The sequence below is a fragment of the Sminthopsis crassicaudata genome, chromosome 4 (assembly GCF_048593235.1).
Source record: "Sminthopsis crassicaudata isolate SCR6 chromosome 4, ASM4859323v1, whole genome shotgun sequence".
Taxonomy (NCBI): domain Eukaryota; kingdom Metazoa; phylum Chordata; class Mammalia; order Dasyuromorphia; family Dasyuridae; genus Sminthopsis; species Sminthopsis crassicaudata.
This window is the reverse complement of record NC_133620.1, coordinates 312,016,760-312,034,762: the sequence shown is the minus strand read 5'-3', so window position 1 is coordinate 312,034,762 and position 18,003 is coordinate 312,016,760. Positions and strand designations below refer to the sequence as shown.

Sequence of the window (18,003 nt, the reverse complement as noted above, 5' to 3'; positions counted from 1 at the left end):
TAACTTATTTCTTGTATGATTAGGAAAATGACTTCATTATTATGGGCTGCAGTTTCCTTATTAAATGAAAAGGTTACACTACAAGGTCTCTTTAGGCTTCAAATTTATGACATTTTTCTTGTTCTTTTTTTGTATCACCCAGACTCTCCTGGGCTCACTTTTGTATAAAGGTGAGGTGGGTTACTCTTTTGAAGATGATAGGACATATCCTGCTCTTTGCACCAGTATTTAGCATTTTCAGAAACCTCCAATATATAATTTTATTTTTATAATACCTCTCTTAAATAACTTTGACTGAAGAATCACCCACATTATTCTTTCCTGCCTCCCCACAGAATATTTTCCTCAGGGCATTTGAGTTTTACTTACCTCTACCTTTCCAGAGCAATCTGGATATTTGGGGTCATTGGGCACCTCACATTGATCCCGTTGACCTTCAGATACTGGAAAGGAATAGTCAGAGGAAAAGGCATGTAATATGGAAAGATAAGGTCCCCAGTCATATCCTGCTCCCCAAAAGGGAATAGTCAATCTGATATAGGAGGTGGAGGGCAAATGGATTTTCCTAGCACTCAACTTCACAAAGCAGAACTGTAAGCAAGTGTGCTCAAGGGATTGGGTCAGGAGATTCATGACATTCCTCTGCATTATCCCAAGCTATGTCCAGCTAGCAGATGACAGTATTTCCTAGAGGTGTTTAATCTTGCCCACCCCATCTCCTACTCTCTACCTTAGGAACTGAATTTCACTTCTGTGAATATTGGTCTGATGGGACAAGCAGGACAGACACTGGTTCCGTAGTATCTACTCACCCATTTATTAGGGAAAGTGTGGATTTGCATACTGGTGGCAGGCCAGACCTTACCCCCTTATCATCTTGTGGGGTTGAATGAGTATTGTCTAGGAAGCTTAGAGTATTTTCTACTCCCTCTCCTGGCACCATACATGCATAATTAATTCAATGCTCTCAAAATCTTTTTGAGCTCAAGTCTCTCAGGCAAAACTCTAGGAGCAGATCTTATTTCTTCTCAATGATCTCATTCAGCTCTTTAAGTTAAGCATATGTTGAAAGCATAAGTGTTAAGAGCAGCCAAATTAGTAAACAGATTCCCCCTTCTCCTATTCTATCCCCAATTTGTTGCTCATCCAAATTTAAGACTTCTCTTTCTATCAGGGTTGGGGGGTCCTAGGAACAGGATAGATTGTTATGCTAAATCTAATGAGATAACCTCTCCTACATCAATTGTTAACAATTCCCTGAAGCTCTTCCAAAAAGTCCCAACTTTGGGAAACTTTGTCCAATAACCTAATTTTATGGGGGTTTGCTCAGGCATGAGGCAGATATTGTTATCACCCCTCCTGAGACTATTAAACAGAAATCACTTGGAGATGGAAAGGGGCTGGGATAAAGGGAAGGCAAATATCTACAGCCAGAAACTGGTAGTGGGGCCCACCCTTGCTGTGTAGGACACTGTTGCGTAGTATTTGATCCACTTTCACGGCAATGTCAGAGACATTCTGGGCAATGGCTTGGATCTTCTCCATCAATTTGGCACCTGGCGGAAACCTGAGCAAAGAAAGAAGTATGAATTATAAGCCTGTGGAAAACTTATTTATACCTTCTCACGGCCTCATTTCCCAAATAGATTTTTTTACAAGCAATGAACCCCATGAGGCAAGGATGCAAGCTCTAGGCTCATATATATTCTCAAATATGAGGATTATTAAAATCAAGGATGGGAAAATGAAACTGTAGTCCCCAGAAAATGCTGAAGGATGGTTATAACAATAATAATAATAACTGATATACATATATATATAGCTTTATAGTTTTCAGTGCTTTACACACTTTTATTTGAAGATAATAATCATGACAACTGTGTGAGGTAGGTAGAATATAAATGTTAATATCCCCATTGAACAGATGTGTAAACTCTCATTCATTGAATTTAACAAAATTTCCCAGGTCACACAATAAGTCAGTGCCAGAGGCAAGCTTTTAAGTAAGGCTTTCCTCAATCAAAATTTAGCACTTAATTCATTTTATTGACCCTGATAATACTACAGGTATAAGGGATATGTGTAGAACCATATGTTTGGAAGCATTTTTAAAAAGATTTTGTTGATCTATTTTTTTAATATCACCTTTTCCCCAAAATATTCCTACTTTCTTCCCCAATTCAGAGTTATTCATTACAATAAAGTTTGGAAAAGCAGTGTAACAGAACTAATACAACAATTAAGTTCTATAATATATACATTATACCACATCAGTAGCCCCCCCATCTCTGCAAAGGAATTGCATTCTCATCTCTTACTTGTAGTGTTCATTATAATTGCAGTGCCGTTTCATTTTTGTTTTTTTTTTTTTATTTACACTTTTGTAATCATTGTATATATTATTTTCTTGATAGCTTATTTTATGAAGTTTATATAATTTTTCCATGCTCCCCTATACTTCATATTTATTATTTCTTATAAAACTGTATTATTCTAAATATTCTATCTCATTCATGAGCCAAAAATTTTTGTCTATTTCCCCAACTGATGGCCATGTTCTTTAATTCCACTTGCTACTACAAAAAATACTGCTAAAATATTTAATTGCATAATAAAGTTGTGCCATAGTTTCCTTTTATTGTTCTGCCTCAGGTTTCCCTAAATGCTTCTGCCTCAATTTCCCTAAATTGTTCTGCCTTAATCCCTCTGGTTGCAATTCCTCCTTTCCTGTTCATTAGGACTGAGATAATTCCAAAAGAGTCATAAATTGTAAATGTATAATCTCAGATAAGGGGGAGTTCATACATCCTGGCTTCTAAATTCTCCTAAATTATCAAGAATTTATGATTCTCACAACCCCTCCCACCCTGTCGGAACCGGAGTGATAATCGGTTCATGGAAATTCCTTCGTTTACCAGGGTTAGGACTCCACCCCTTCTCTCCCTGATCTCTGGAGCCATATTTAATTCAGTGGAATCTCACATTCAAAGGTAATGCTTTAAAACATCAACCCTGGGACCAAAATGGATCCTTTGGTCCTTGAAAATCTCTCCTCAGAAATCCAAATAAAATATTTAAAAGTCTCTCATCTCTACCTTGCCTCAGTTTCTCCAGCATTGCAATAATAACAACAATAAAATTACATTTATATTTTGCTTTAAGGTTTATGAAACATTTTATAGCTATTTCATTTAATTTTTGCAAAAATCCTGGAAGGTAGATGCAATGACTATTGCCAGTTAACAGATGAGGAAACTGAAGCTGAAAGTAGTTAAAGAATTTGCCAGAATCAACAGCTCATAATTACCTAAGGAGGAATTTGAATTTAGGTCTTCCTCACTCCAAGTCTACACAATCTTATCTACTACCTTACAATGACCATAAATCTATAAGACTTTTTGAGTCTTTGACCTCAATGTAGTATATGTCTGACGGTAAAATCTCTGAGTGAGAAAGAATGGATGTTTTAATCCCTTTCCAGTGTAAGTAGACCTGAACCCTAGTCCACACATGCTCTGGCCCCTTACTGATGAACCAAAAAGCCATGAAGAACAACTCACTTTAAGGAGCTATAAGAAGTGAGAAAGGAGAAATTGCTTCTAGTATACTTTTTCCCCCCTAGGCTTCCTTTTTGTTGGAACACAACCATTGCTAGTTCCGTTCCTTGGACTTTCATTGAGAGAGTAGAGAAAATTTTTCTATTTTCCTGTTCTCTAGAAGCAGCTTTGAGTACATGTTTGCCTTGGTGAGCCTGAAATAGGATCTCAAGTTTCTAGTTGCCTCCTCTACTTTGTGTTTCTTTCTCTGTGCACAGGTGGCCAAATAACAATTCTCTGAGACTGGCAGTTCTAGCCTTGAGAACCATCTTGTGAGTTTGAGAGGCCAAGAGTTTCTGGGTGCTGAATGGCAGCAACTATGCCACTTCTTGGAGGAGGGAATGACCATCATCAAGATCATCCTGAAAATCAAAACCCTAGCCATGACAATTGTATAAGTCTGAAGCTCAAATTGTTATTTGGAGAGTACAGACTGTTTAAAAAAAAAAAAAAAGTAAAATCTGTTTTGTCAGTCTCTACAAGCCTCCTAGAGGGTATTTTTTATCTCTCAAAACAGAATAATAGAGCTTACAGGCCTTGTTTTGTATTTTAAGAATATATTAATCATGCTGAGTGAAATGAGCAGGACCAGGAGATCATTATATACTTCAACAACAATACTATATGACGATCAATTGTGATGGAAGTGGCCCTCTTCCACAATGAGATGAACTAAATCAGTTCCAATAAAGCAGTTATGAACTGAACCAGCTACACCCAGGGAAAGAACTCTGGGAGATGATTATGAACATAGAATTCCCAATCCCTCTATTTTTGTCCACCTGCATTTTTTATTTCCTTCACAGGCTAATTGTACACTATTTTAAAGTCCGATTCTTTTTGTACAGCAAAACAACTGTTTGGACATGTATACATATATTTATTTAATTTATACTTTTACATATTTAACATGCATTGGTCGACCTGCCATCTGTGGGGAGGGGGGGAAGGAGGGGAAAAATTTGAACAAAAGATTTGGCAATTGTCAATGCTGTAAAATTACCCATGCATATATCTGGTAAATAAAAACTATAATTAATAAAAAAAATTTAAAAAGAATATATTAAGCCTTGAGATTTTGAGATTTTAAACATTTCTTTTATGGCAGAAAATAGCTAACTGTTCTAAACATGATATATACAACTTTATATGTTGAACAGTTTTTTAGAAGGGACCTTAAGCCATATTTTAGCTTCATTTTAAAGATTTTCTCCATAGCTCTACCTTGGGGAAGAGACATAATGTCCTGACTTTATGGTCAGGCTGTCCCTGAATGAATTTGGTCTTAAGTTCAGGACCCCTTTGTGGGACAAGCCCCCTACTCAGCTATGTGACATTAGAATATTTCCAAATTGTCTTCCAAAATGAATGGATCAATTTACAGCCCCATCAATAGTATATTAGTCTTCTTCTCTGTTCATTTTATTGACTATTCTCATCTTTTGTCATCTTTGCTAATGTGCAGAAATTTTCATATGGTATATGTGGCACAGACTTTAAAGAATACAGACAGAGTCTATCTGATTTAGCAAGTTCAGCTTGTTCAAAACAAAATTATCTGACATTAAACTTAACATACTGGACTCAGCGCTGGTGGAGATGGCACTTTCTATTTTCAACATAATCTGTAATGATAGTTCTTGTGTCCCTGGTTTAAGTTTTCTTAAGCCAACTGAATATATGCAAGAGGGCTTAGAACCCAGTAGAGCTAGGACCTGAGAAATGGAGATATAGAACAACAACAACAACAAAAAATAAAACAAAAACAAAAACAAACAAAAAAGAAATTTCACATTAAAAAAAACAAACTTCCTGACAGAGTGTGAATTCAATGCTCCAGAGGTAGGTTGGGGTAGTGGTGGAATGAAGAAGGGGAAATGGATCAAAGGAATTGGTATAAATACATTGTGGTTGCACTAGTTTTCAAAGTGATCTGAGAAAAGGGGAATGTAAGTTTTGGGAGGCTTGGATTTTCTAAAATCAGCCAGGAATGGATTCAGATCTTACTTCTGGCTAGGCTGCATGACTTTGGTCTGGTCACTTAATCTTTAGAAATCTTAAATTATATAGTATCAATCTCAAAATTGTGAGGGTTAAATGAGATAATTTCTATATAATGGTGGAAATTAGGGGGAAGTTCCTTAATACATAATACATAAGTAGAACTGATGCAGGTTGTGATCCATTTAAGACTGGTCCTTTTAGATTGATTTATTCCTTTCTGATTCCCAACCCCTCCTAGATGAAGAAGCTAGGATCTTTGATTCACAAATTCTGGTCAAAAAGCACCCTTTTTGAATTCCAATGATATCTGGGTGCGAATTTATCTAGGTTTTCAGGCCTGTCCTTTACAGGGGACTCTGTGCCATCACAGGACTATCCTTGTGATGAACCAAAAGGGGTTCAATACAAGAAGAAATAATTAAAGATTGTTCTGAAGTATTAGAACAAGAAGGGAAATGGAAATTAGAAAAAACCACACACTGATCACCATCTGAAAGAGATTTTACAAGGAAAATTTACAGAAATATCACTGACAAATTATGAAACACTGTTATACTAATGCCAGATAAACTGAGGCAAGATAGAGATTAGAGAGTATTTAATATTTTATTTAAAAGGGAGAGATTTACTGGGACCAAACGGATCCATGATTGGTCCCAGGGCTGAATGAGACTATTGTCTCCAAGAATCCAGCAAACAATGTGAGTTTTCAATGACATGGCTCAGACACAGGGGGTAGACAAGGGTGGAGTCAGGATGCTCAGAGCAGGAACAAGAGACTAACAATCTGGTTCTGACAGGGTGAGGTGAAGCATAGGGGATATCTGATAATTGGGATTACAGAATGGGGAGAGGCACCCAACATTCTGATGATGCCCAAGATAGGTCTTTCTCCTTATCTGGATCATCATGATTAGAAGGGAGGGGTGACTGAGCAGAATAATTATAAACTGAGGCAAAAGAATTCAGGGTAACCAAGGCAGGAAAATTTAGGGAAACTGAGTCAGGATAATATAAGAGAACTGTGGCACAACAATGCCTCAGTTTCCCTGAACTATTATGCCCTGAGTAAAATTATTATAGCCCTACTCTTTTGTTCCTTGTTATTGGGACTGGGGGATTGAGTTAGAAAATAAGTCTTGAAATACCACTGAATCATAAAACTCCAGGTGCCTTATCTCAAATCCTTGCTGGGATAATTCCCCCTCCTCTCATCTATTTGTTTCCTACCTTTGACCTTCTTATCTTGACCCTCATCCTGTCAGAACTAAGTTATGGACCTCTCCTGGAATTCCATGGTTTGTCCAACCATCCAGTGTCCTGGCCCCTCTTATCTGCCTTGCATACTCAGGCCATATATATCCTGTGTAGCTGCTTAGTTGCTCAGGGTTGAATGATTTTTGGAGTCCCATTAGACTGGCTAGCCTAAACTCTCCACAATTAAAATATTAAAAACCAATCTCTGTCTTTTCTCAGTTTCTCCACCATTATAACACTCAGGTCAAAGAGAAAACATTATGAGCAACAAGAGTCTTGTGTAAAATAAGACATAGAGAAAAGGGAGAGGGGAAGGTTAGGTCAGTTCTATGGGTTTAGAGGGGAAGTCTGTAATCAATCTACAGAATGGGGTGAGGTATAAGGTTCATGTCTTAGAATTAGAAGTAATGGCTTATTATTATTTCCCTCTCCTTCCTCCACTGACTCCCCTTGTTTCTTTAGGTTCTATAGGGTTGGACAAAGAAACAAATGGGCAAGAACTTCCCCTTCCTTTTGAGTCCCATTTTTTTTTCAAAAGGAAAAGCTTATTTTCCTTGGTATCTGGGAGAAGGAAAGAGGTGAGACTCAACAAAATCTTAAGAAGATCCCCTTCCAGAGGAATTTATGACCAAAGAACAATTAGATAATATTATGAAAGACAAAGTAGACAACTTTGATTACATTACATTAAAAAAGTTTTTGCACAAACAAAAACAATAGAAATGAGATTAAAAGGGAAATACAAAACTGGTAAAAAAAAAAAAAAAAGCCAGTATTTATGATAAAAGTCTCATTTCTAAAATATATAAAGAACTGTATCAAATTTATAAGAATAAAAGTCGTTACCTAACTGATAAATGGTCAAAGGATATGAACATTTCAGATGATGAAATTAAAGCCATTTATAATTACATGAAAAAATACTCTAAATCACTGTTGATTAGAGAAATGCAAATTAAAACAACTCTGAAGTACCACCTCATACCTCTCAGAAAAGCTAAAATGACACGAAAATATAATGATAAATGTTGGAGGGGATGGGGAAAAACTAGGACACTAATGCATTGTTGGTGGAGTTGTGAAATGGGTGGATATCCATTATGAAGAGCAATCTGGAACTATGCCCAAAGAGTTTTATAAAATTGTACATACCATTTGGCCTAGCAGTACTATTACTAGGTCTGTATCCCAAGGAAATCATAAAAGAGGGAAAAGGACCCCTATGTGCAAAAATATTTGTAGCAGCTCTTTTTGTGGTAACAAAGAATTGGAAAGGGAATGGATGCCCATCAGTTGAGGAATGAATGAACAAGCTATGGTACCTAAAGGTAATGAAATATTATTGTTCTATGAAAAATGATGAACAAGCTGATTATAAAAAGACCTGGAATGATGCTGAGCAAAACAAGCAGAACAAGAACATATTGTACACAGTAATAGTAAGAATGTTTGATAATCAACTATGAAAATCCTAATTCTTCTAAGTAGTTCAGTGATCCAAAGCAATCCCAATAGACTTTGGACAGAAAATTCCATCTGCATCCAGAAAAAGATCTGAAACTGAATGTAAATTAACACATGCTATGTCAATTTCTTTTTTTTTCTTTTCTGTTTTTTAAGAAAGAAAGAAAGAAAGAAAAAAAGGAAGGAAGGAAGGAAAAAAAAGAAAGAAAAAGAAAGAAAGAAAGAAAGAAAGAAAGAAAGGAAGGAAGGAAGGAAGGAAGGAAGGAAGGAAGGAAGGAAGGAAGGAAGGAAGGAAGGAAGGAAGGAAGGAAGGAAGGAAGGAAGGAAGGAAGGAAAAAAGAAAAAGAAAGAAAGAAAGAAAAAAAGAAAGAAAGAAAGAAAAAGAAAAGAACATCCCCTTCCTATTTCCTGTCATAGCTTCATCCCTTTACCTCTGGCACTCAGTGTCTTCACATCTGTTTCTTGCCTAAAGCACCCAGTGCTGTGTCCTTATATAAGCTTGTTTGTCCTAGAACTATTCCAAATTCAAAAATCACATTTTCTTTTCCCTTTTCTCCTCCTCCTCTAAACTTTCACCTGAGTAGAGCTAATCTCAGAACAGTAGAGGTAAAAGATATTTTAGAAATGACTAAATCCCATATTCTTATCTTATAGATGAGGGAACTGAGGCTTAGGAAAAGTGATTTATTTAAGATTACATAGTAACCGAGCCAAGATTAGAAGCCAAGCTGCTATGTCTCTACCAATGCATCATATCACCTGTGCCACAGGAGGGAGAAAGCTAAATATCTGGTCCAGAGAGTAAGCTAGTATTAGAAGACCAAAACCTGCCATTGGATTAGAAATAAAATTACCCTTCCTCTGTCTGGTCATTTATTGAAAATAAGGAATAACTGATGGATGTGCTCCATTAGTACTTGTACAATGGCTCATAAAGATAGTTATTTGTCCTTCGTTCTTGAAGAGGACCACGATGTCAGGGAGCTGATGTCATGACATGCAAGTAAATTGGATTTAAGTGAGGGAGAGCTGTGTTAGGTCACCTGCTTCATTTTCCCCTCCAGAATATCTGGGTCCAGTGTCAAAATGTAGACAACTGAAGATGGCCCTGGATGCAATGGGAGACCTAATGGCAAGACATCCTTTTTTCTTTTTTTTTTTTTTAATAGCTTTTTATTGACAAAACATATGTGTGGGTAATTTTTCAACATTGACCTTGCAAAAACTTCTGTTCCAACTTTTCCCCTCCTTCCCTCCACCCACTCCTCTAGAAGGCAGGTTGTCCCATACATGTTAAATATGTTAAAGTATATATTAAATACAATATATGTATACATATTTTATAGAGTTATCTTACTACACAAGAAAAATCGGATTTAGAAAGAAGGTAAAAATAGAAGGAAGAAAAAACAAAAATGCAAGCAGATAATAACAGAAAGATTGTAAATGCTAAGTTGGGTCGGTCCAACTTTCCCAGTGTTCTTTCACGGATTAGATTGGGTGTAGCTGGTTCTGTTCATTACTGATCAATTGGAACTGATTTGGATCCTCTCATTGTTGAAGATAGCCACTTCCATAAGAATTGATCTGCTCATTTCACTTAGCATCAGTTCATATATGTCTTTCCAAGCCTCTCTGGATTCATCCTGCTGGTCATTTCTTACACAACATTCATTCATTCATTCTTCTCTGTTTAGGTTCAGGGAGTGAGTTCTTCAGCTTTGTGAGGAGAGTGAGACAGAAATCTGAGAGTTCTAATTCAGACCAGGGGCAGCTAGATAGCACCATAAATAGAGTGTCCTGACTTTATAAGTTCCAACTCAAAGGGATGTCTGCTATCCCTCCCACCTGTGTCTTTTGTTCAATAACTGCCCCTACTACAGGCAAAACAAAAGGCCTTGTGGAACCATACCAAAGCATACTCACTACATACACACACACACACACACAGACACATTTTATGTTTGTGAATTTTTATATAGTGTGTCCCCAATTCAAATGTATGCTCTTTGAGAATGAGAACTAATTTTTTTTTTTTGGAATTTTTAGGATTTCCTCCTCCCTCCCTCCTTCCTTTCTTCCCTCTTTGCTCCCTTCCTTCCTTTCCTCCCTCCTGCTTTTCCTCCTTCCCTTCCTTCCTCCCTCCCTCCCCTTCCCTCCCTCCTTCCATCCTTCTTTTCTTCCCTCCCTTCCTTCCTTCCTCCCCCCTTTCTCCTCTCTCTCTCTCTCTCTCTCTCTCTCTCTCTCTCTCTCTCTCTCTCTCTCTCTCTCTCTCTCTCTCTCTCTCCTCTTTTTCCTAACTCCCAGCATTTACATAATGTTTGGCACACACTAAGTACAAGATGAATACGGAGATGCCCATGAGATTAGAAGAGCAATGTGGCAACAGGAATTATAAGCAACAACAACCACTAACAGATCAGAAAAGCCTATGTAGTGAGCCTATCAAGACCAGAAAAACCCAGAGGAACAATATCCCTGGCAGACATTTAGCAAGATCAGCACACAGTGATCAGCAAGCTCAGTGAGAATGGCATATCCGACATCACAAAAAGACACCAGGGGTCCTACAGTATTAGATATGTGAGTTGTCCCTCACAAGGATTCCCATGCATATTCACTGTTTCTGCTTCTGATATATACATTTGAGATGGTGGGCCCCAACTTGGGGAGTGGGATGGGAAATGTTCTACTACAGGTCTTCTCTCTATGATATTTCATTAATGAATTAATCTGTCTTCTAGCAGACTAGAGAAAAAGCAAACCAATCATTGGAGAGATTTCATGATTAGATTATACTTTGATTAGGTGTGGATACAATAAAGTATGAAGTCTCTGGGCTCCACATATGAGAGAGGCTATCTCAAATGCTACAATATCATTATTAGAATAAAATAATATTAGTAACAATATGTTTATATTATTGTGTATAAGGTTTACAAATAGTTGCTTTTATTATAGCTCTGTGAGGAAGATTCAACTCTTTGTCCTCTATCTTCAACATAGAGAAGAGCTAATCCAATTCCAATTGATCATGATGGACAGAATCAGCTACACCCAGAAAAGGAACACTGGGAAATGAGTGTAAACTGTTAGCATTTTTTTGTTTTTTTTCCCCAGGTTATTTTTACCTTCCGAATCCAATTCTTCCTTTGCAACAACAACAACAACAACAACAACAACAACAACAACAACAACAAAATTCGGTTCTGCACATATATGTTTTATCTAGGATATACTATAACATATTTAATATGTATGGGAATGCCTGCCATCTAGGGGAGGGGGTGGAGGGAAGGAGGGGAAAAATTCGGAACAGAAGGGAGTACAAGGGATATTGTTGTAAAAAATGTTATAATTATAAAATTAATATAAAAAAGGATGAAAAAAAAAAAAAAAACCTCTTTGTCCTCCACAAAATCTAACAGTGTCTTGCATGATATAGCGCAGGAGGTATTGAATGAATGGATGGGTGTTACAAGTTATCTCACAGGCATAGGACAAATACTCCATTGCCTAGTTCTTAAAAGCTTCCTTTTTGTCTTACAAAGAATAGGGATATAGAGAAGGAGAGAAAAGAACTCTCTTATTCCCCCAGAGCACTAACTATGACTCATTCACAGGTCAAGGGTTCCATGTTTTGGGTTTCCTCTTCTTTCTGGCAGTTTACACAAGTTTCCTAAATGTAACCCTTTCCTCCTGCAGTTTCTTCTTTCTCTGCTATAAAGCCCAAGCGTGTGATAGCCTATTGCATTTTCCACTACCCTTGCTGGGTAAATGAGCTCTCTAGGATGCCTCCATAAGGACATTTAATTTCACTTTCCTCCTGTGATTTATGAGGGCTGCATTCCTTTAACAGTGGTATTGATTTTCCCCACAGCTGGCTAGCATACTTGCTGGGAATTGTTATTTTATTAAGAAACAAATAGCTTTTCTTTCTAAACACATACACCAAAAGCATACACCAAAAGCACACCAAAACAGATGCAGGCAAAAACAGATCCACACGATGAGAAAACATGCACAGACACAAACATTCCCTAGGTCAGGGCACAGGAGAGTGTACAACTATCTATGAACTCCCTAGAAATCCCCATTGGAGAATCAACTATCTTGAAATATACTTGTCTAATTCCAGAGGTCAACATTGGTGATCTCTGAATTTTTAACTCATGAACTCATTATTATCTCATTAACTCAATATATTGCCTCTCACTATCTCTTACCTCTCTCAGAAAATCTAGCTTCTTTGGAAACAGCCTTATTGGATTGGAAACCTAGTTAAGGACAGTAAATAACTTCCTGTCACTCTCTTACTTCAGCTTCAGAAAAGCTAATCAATATTAATAAGATAAAATGGAGTTCTGTAGTTCAAAGACACATCTTTTGGAGAGGAGATGATGTCAGAATTTTGCAATTCCAGTCATTAGGATGGACTATCTGAGGGTGGGCTGGAGCCAGATTCTGAAATCCACATTAAGCCTTCCTCCCTAGAACTGTGCCTAGCCTTTTCTGTCCTGTAGGAGTAGAACAAAATATTTTAGGCACTCAGCTACTATATGAAATCCTGCAATAATAATAAGTTGATTTATATTTAACTTTTTGAGAGAGAGAGATCCAGACATGTGATTTCATCAGTCTAAGGAACTCCTTAAGCAATACCTATCGGAAATGCATTGTAATTTAAAGGCATTCTGTCAGCAGCTCTTAGAGTTACCAAGTTAGAGTACTTGAAAACAGTACGTCCTTATTCCAAGGATGGACATTAGGTTACATCTTTTAACTTCTATAAGGCAGCTGGGTGTCATCATAGTTAGAATGCTGGATTTGGGGGTAATGAAAATTCTAGTTCAGCTTCAGATCCTTATTAGTAGTCTGACCCTGAGCAAGTCATTAATTTCCTCAGTCTCAGTTTCCTCATCTGTAAAATGGTAATGAGAATTATAAATGAGATGAAGAGTTTGGCAATCTTAAAGCACTATACAAATTTTAGCCATAATTATGCCCAAAAAGTTATCAAACTGTGCATACGATTTGATCCAGAAGTATTACTACTGGGCTTATATCACAAAGAGATCTTAAAGAAGGGAAAGGGAGATCTTTATGAGCCAAAATGTTTGTGGCAGCCCTTTTTGTAGTGGCTAGAAACTGGAAAATGAACGGATGCCCATCAATTGGAGAATGGTTGGGTAAATTATGATATATGAATGTTATGGAATATTATTGTTCTGTAACAAATGACCAACAGGAGCAATACAGAGAGGTTTGGAGAGACTTACACCAACTAATGCTGAGTGAAACGAGCAGGACCAGGAGATCATCATACAATTCAACAACAATACTGTAAGAGGATGTATTCTGATGGAAGTGGATATCTTCAACAAAGAGAAGATCTAATTCAGATCCAATTCATCAAAGATGGACAGAATGAGCTATACCCAGAGAAGGAACACTGGGAAATGAATGTGAACTACTTGCATTTTTGGTTTTTTTTCCCAGGTTATTTTCCTTCTGAATCTAATTCTTGTGCAACAAAAGAACTGTACGGTTCTGCACAATACATTGTATCTAGGATATACGATAACATATTTAACATGTATAAGATTGCCTGCCATCTAGGGGAAGGGGTGGAGAGAGGGAAGGGAAAAGTCAGAACAGAAGTGAGTGCAAAGGATTATGTTGTAAAAAATTACCCATGCATATGTTCTGTCAATAAAAAGTTATAATAAAAAAAAAGAAATTTATAGTCCAGCTGTAGGAGACAACAGATTAATATGTGTATATATATATATACACAATAAATACAATATTTTTTGAAAAAAAATTTAGCCATAGCTATTTTAACTTTTATAAAAGCTTTAACTTCTGTAGTGGTATCCACATATTCTTCTGCAGAGATCAGCACTTTCATTTTCCAATGAGAAAAAGATTGTAATATTGCAGTTAGAGATAGAACTCTGGGTTCCTTACTCTCAGTCTAGTGTGCTTTTCATTATGTTCTGTAGTTTGTGGTTAAATTAAATACTTAGAATACTGGGTTTCTTTATTTTCTAACGAGAAAGAGGTTGTGATATTGCAAAATTAGAGGCAGAACCCTGGGCTACTTACTTTCAGTCCAGTATGCATGTCATTATGCTCTGTAGTCTATGGGTAAAATATTTATAATACCGGTTATTCTTGTTTTCTTTTTTTCCAGTGGGAAGAGAAAGCAAACAACAGTAGACAGATTCTGAACTCAAACTTAGTCTGACCACTGCTCATTTGGGGAGTGACAAAACCCACTAAGAAGATATCCATAATTGGAAGGAAGGTTTCAAATTATATCCCAGAATGCAAACCTGTTTAAAGATATACCCACTACACATATAGGCTGAAAAAGGTTAAAAGATGAAAAAGAACTCACATGTACCAAAAATGTTTATGGTAGCACTTTTTGTTATAGCAGAGAATTGGAAATTCTCTGAGAATTAACTGAGAAATGGCTGAACAAATTGAAGTATATGATTTTAATGAACATTATTGAACTATAAAGAATTATGAAGACGAAAAAGTCAAAGATGTTTGTAAAAATGTGAATGAACTGAAACATGGTGAATTGAGCAGAACCAAGAGAAGACATGAAGACCATGATAATTTAAAGGAAAATAACTTTGAAAGACCAGAACTTTGATCAAAGCCATGATCTATCTATGATTTTAAAAGAGGGATGATGAGAGGTAATAGACTAAAATGGCCTTTTCAGACATTATCAAAGCCTTGATGTGTTTGATTTGACCATATTTTTTTTATAAGAGAGGGCTTGGTGAATAGGGAGGAGAAGAAGACAAGGGTAAAGATAGTGATGGAACAAAAATAGCATCAATGAACATTAAAAATGTACAGAAGGGAAAAGTTCAGAAGGGCACACAAATAAATGGAGCAATTTTGCTTCTACATTGTCAAATGTAATATACACTTCTTCTTTCTTCTTCTTCTTCTCCTTCTTCTTCTTCTCCTTCTTCTCCTTCTTCTTCTTCTTCTTCTTCTTCTTCTTCTTCTTCTTCTTCTTCTTCTTCTTCTTCTTCTTCTTCTTCTTCTTCTTCTTCTTCTTCTTCTTCTTCTTCTCCTTCTCCTTCTTCTCCTTCTCCTTCTCCTTCTCCTTCTCCTTCTTCTCCTTCTTCTCCTTCTCCTTCTCCTCCTTCTTCTCCTTCTTCTCCTTCTTCTCCTTCTTCTCCTTCTCCTTCTCCTTCTCCTTCTCCTTCTCCTTCTCCTTCTCCTTCTCCTTCTCCTTCTCCTTCTCCTTCTCCTTCTCCTTCTCCTTCTCCTTCTCCTTCTCCTTCTCCTTCTCCTTCTCCTTCTCCTTCTCCTTCTTCTTCTTCTTCTTCTTCTTCTTCTTCTTCTTCTTCTTCTTCTTCTTCTTCTTCTTCTTCTTCTTTTTGCTGAGGCAATTGGGGTTAAATGATTTGTCTAGGATCACACAGCTAGGAAGTGTTGAATGTCTGAGGTCATATTTGAACTCAAGTCTTCTTGACCTCGGACTTGGTGCTCTATCCACTGTGCAACCTAGCACAGTAATTTACACTTCTTTAAAAAAGGTCAGTTTCATATATAATTTTTTTTCTTCTCCACATACACATGTTTGTGTTTCTTGATAACTAATAAGTGCATAGTTTTTTTTTTAAAGGAAATTAGAAAGATTTCCATAAGAATTGTTGAGTGGAAAGTGATCTTACAGACCATGTATTCAACCTCCTCATTTTACAAGGAGGCCCAGAGAGATAACATATCTTGTTCAAGGTCACACAACTAATTAGTAGAAGAATTAAGAATAAAATACAGTTCTCTTGATCTTCTCCCCTTTCCCCCCAGAGGACTTTTTCCATTTAAATAAATTGCCTTTATCCTTCTCTTCTGTAATAAGACATCTATAACTGGTCCCTGTGTGAGGATTTGAGAAGAAAACTGACATGCCTAACAGAAATCAAGCCTGAGTATAGGATTAAATTTTACTGAAAAAAGAATATTCCTTTCTCTTCTCTGGCACTCCATTCCCCAGTCCATCAATTTAATTTTATGTTAATATTTTAGTGGCTAACACTCCAATACCATATGTAACACTGCCAGCATTTGAAAAAATAATTTTAGTAGTATTTTTTTGTTTTCCTATCAGCCATATTTCCCATTGTAACCTCGTTATCTTTCCCCTTCCCAAAGAGCCATCCATTATAATAAAAAATTTAAAAGACAGGGGAAAAAATCCTGCCATTACAAGACTAACATATAAAAGTCATATATATATATATTTAAGTGTCACAATAGATAGGATACTTAGTTTGAAATCAAGAAGACCTGAGCGCAAAACCAGCCTCAAATACTTACTAGCTGAGTGATCCTGGACAAGTCACTTAATTTGTTTCCTCAGTTTTCTTATCTGTAAAATGGAAATAATAATAATAGCACTTACCTACCAGAATTGAAGTGCCTGCCCTATAATAAGTGCTATAGAAATGTTAGATATATTATGATTATTATTATCGGCAGTGTTCCACAATCATAGTCTCCCACTTCTACAAAAAAAAAAAGGAGGAAAGCACCTTTTCATATCTGTTTTATTGCCAAATTTATTTATTGTAACTTCAAATATATAACGTAATTTCAATTTTTGTTGTTGTTGTTCTTTCCCTTGATTTTGTGTTAGTGTGCATAGTATAGTGTTTTACTGGTTCTGCTTGCTTAAATTAATTCATGAAAGTGTTTGTATATTTCTCTATTATTCACCAAATTAATAAATTCTTAGAGGGCAGCTAGGTGGCAGCTAGGTGGCGCAGTGGATAGAGCACCAGCCTTGAAGTCAGGAGGACCCGAGTTCAAATCTGCTCTCAGACACTTGACACTTCCTAGCTGTGTGACCCTGGGCAAGTCACTTAACCCCAGCCTCAGGGGAAAAAAAGAAAAGAAAAGAAAAAGAATATTTTTTCATATCACAGCTATATTCCAGTATAATCAAAATTACCATTTATCTAGCCATTTCCCAGTTAATAAGTATTTATTTTCTTTCCTCTTCTTTGCTACTTCAAAAAGTCCTGCTATAAATACTTTGATGTACAGGACCTTTCTTTTTACTGTTAACTTAATTAGAGTATGTGCCTTGCAGTGGACTCAAAGAATATATGTGTACATATTAGTTGCTTTGCTCTCATAACTTCAAATTGCTTTCAAGAATGGCTGGACCAATTCTGTTCTTTATTAAGAGTATGCTGATCTTCCCATAATCTTTAGGGAATATTTTGAAGACTGGTGGTTTCCCAAAGTTCTTGGTAAATAGCACTGAACAGACTTAAAGAATCACAGTTTAGAACATTTAGAACCTTAGCAATCATCTCAGGATAATCAACTTATTTTAGAGATAACAAACGGAGCTCCAGAGATTTTTAAGTTGGCTAAGATCACAAGCCACTGAAATTTCTTTAATTTACATCTAAAGTCCATATTAACAATATTTTTGTACTTTTTCCAAATATATTGCTCTATTTAACAATTTATATATGTTCCCATTAGAATATAGGCCCTCAAGAAACTATTTTGTTTCTTCTTTATATCCTCAGGCCAGTTAAATGGCACAGAGTATAAAGTACAGGTCTTGAAATTAGGAAGACTTCTCTTCATGAGTTCAAATCTGGCCTCAGATACTTACTAGTTGTGT

At 36.5% G+C, this 18,003-nt stretch overlaps 1 protein-coding gene across 4 annotated transcripts in view; it reads right to left on the bottom strand.

Annotated features, from left to right (window-relative positions):
- MGAT5B (alpha-1,6-mannosylglycoprotein 6-beta-N-acetylglucosaminyltransferase B) overlaps window positions 1–18,003 on the bottom strand; it is a 125,844-nt gene that overhangs the window by 67,507 nt on the left and 40,334 nt on the right. For 3 of the 4 annotated variants that reach the window (XM_074260219.1, XM_074260218.1, XM_074260221.1), the window contains 2 exons: window positions 1,455–1,567; window positions 370–443 (listed from right to left, as the gene is read on the bottom strand). In XM_074260219.1, the coding sequence (XP_074116320.1) occupies window positions 370–443; window positions 1,455–1,567 (187 nt within the window). Of the gene's footprint in view, window positions 1–369; window positions 444–1,454; window positions 1,568–16,679; window positions 16,732–18,003 lie in introns of all 4 variants that reach the window. The other variant, XM_074260220.1, reaches the window with a different exon arrangement.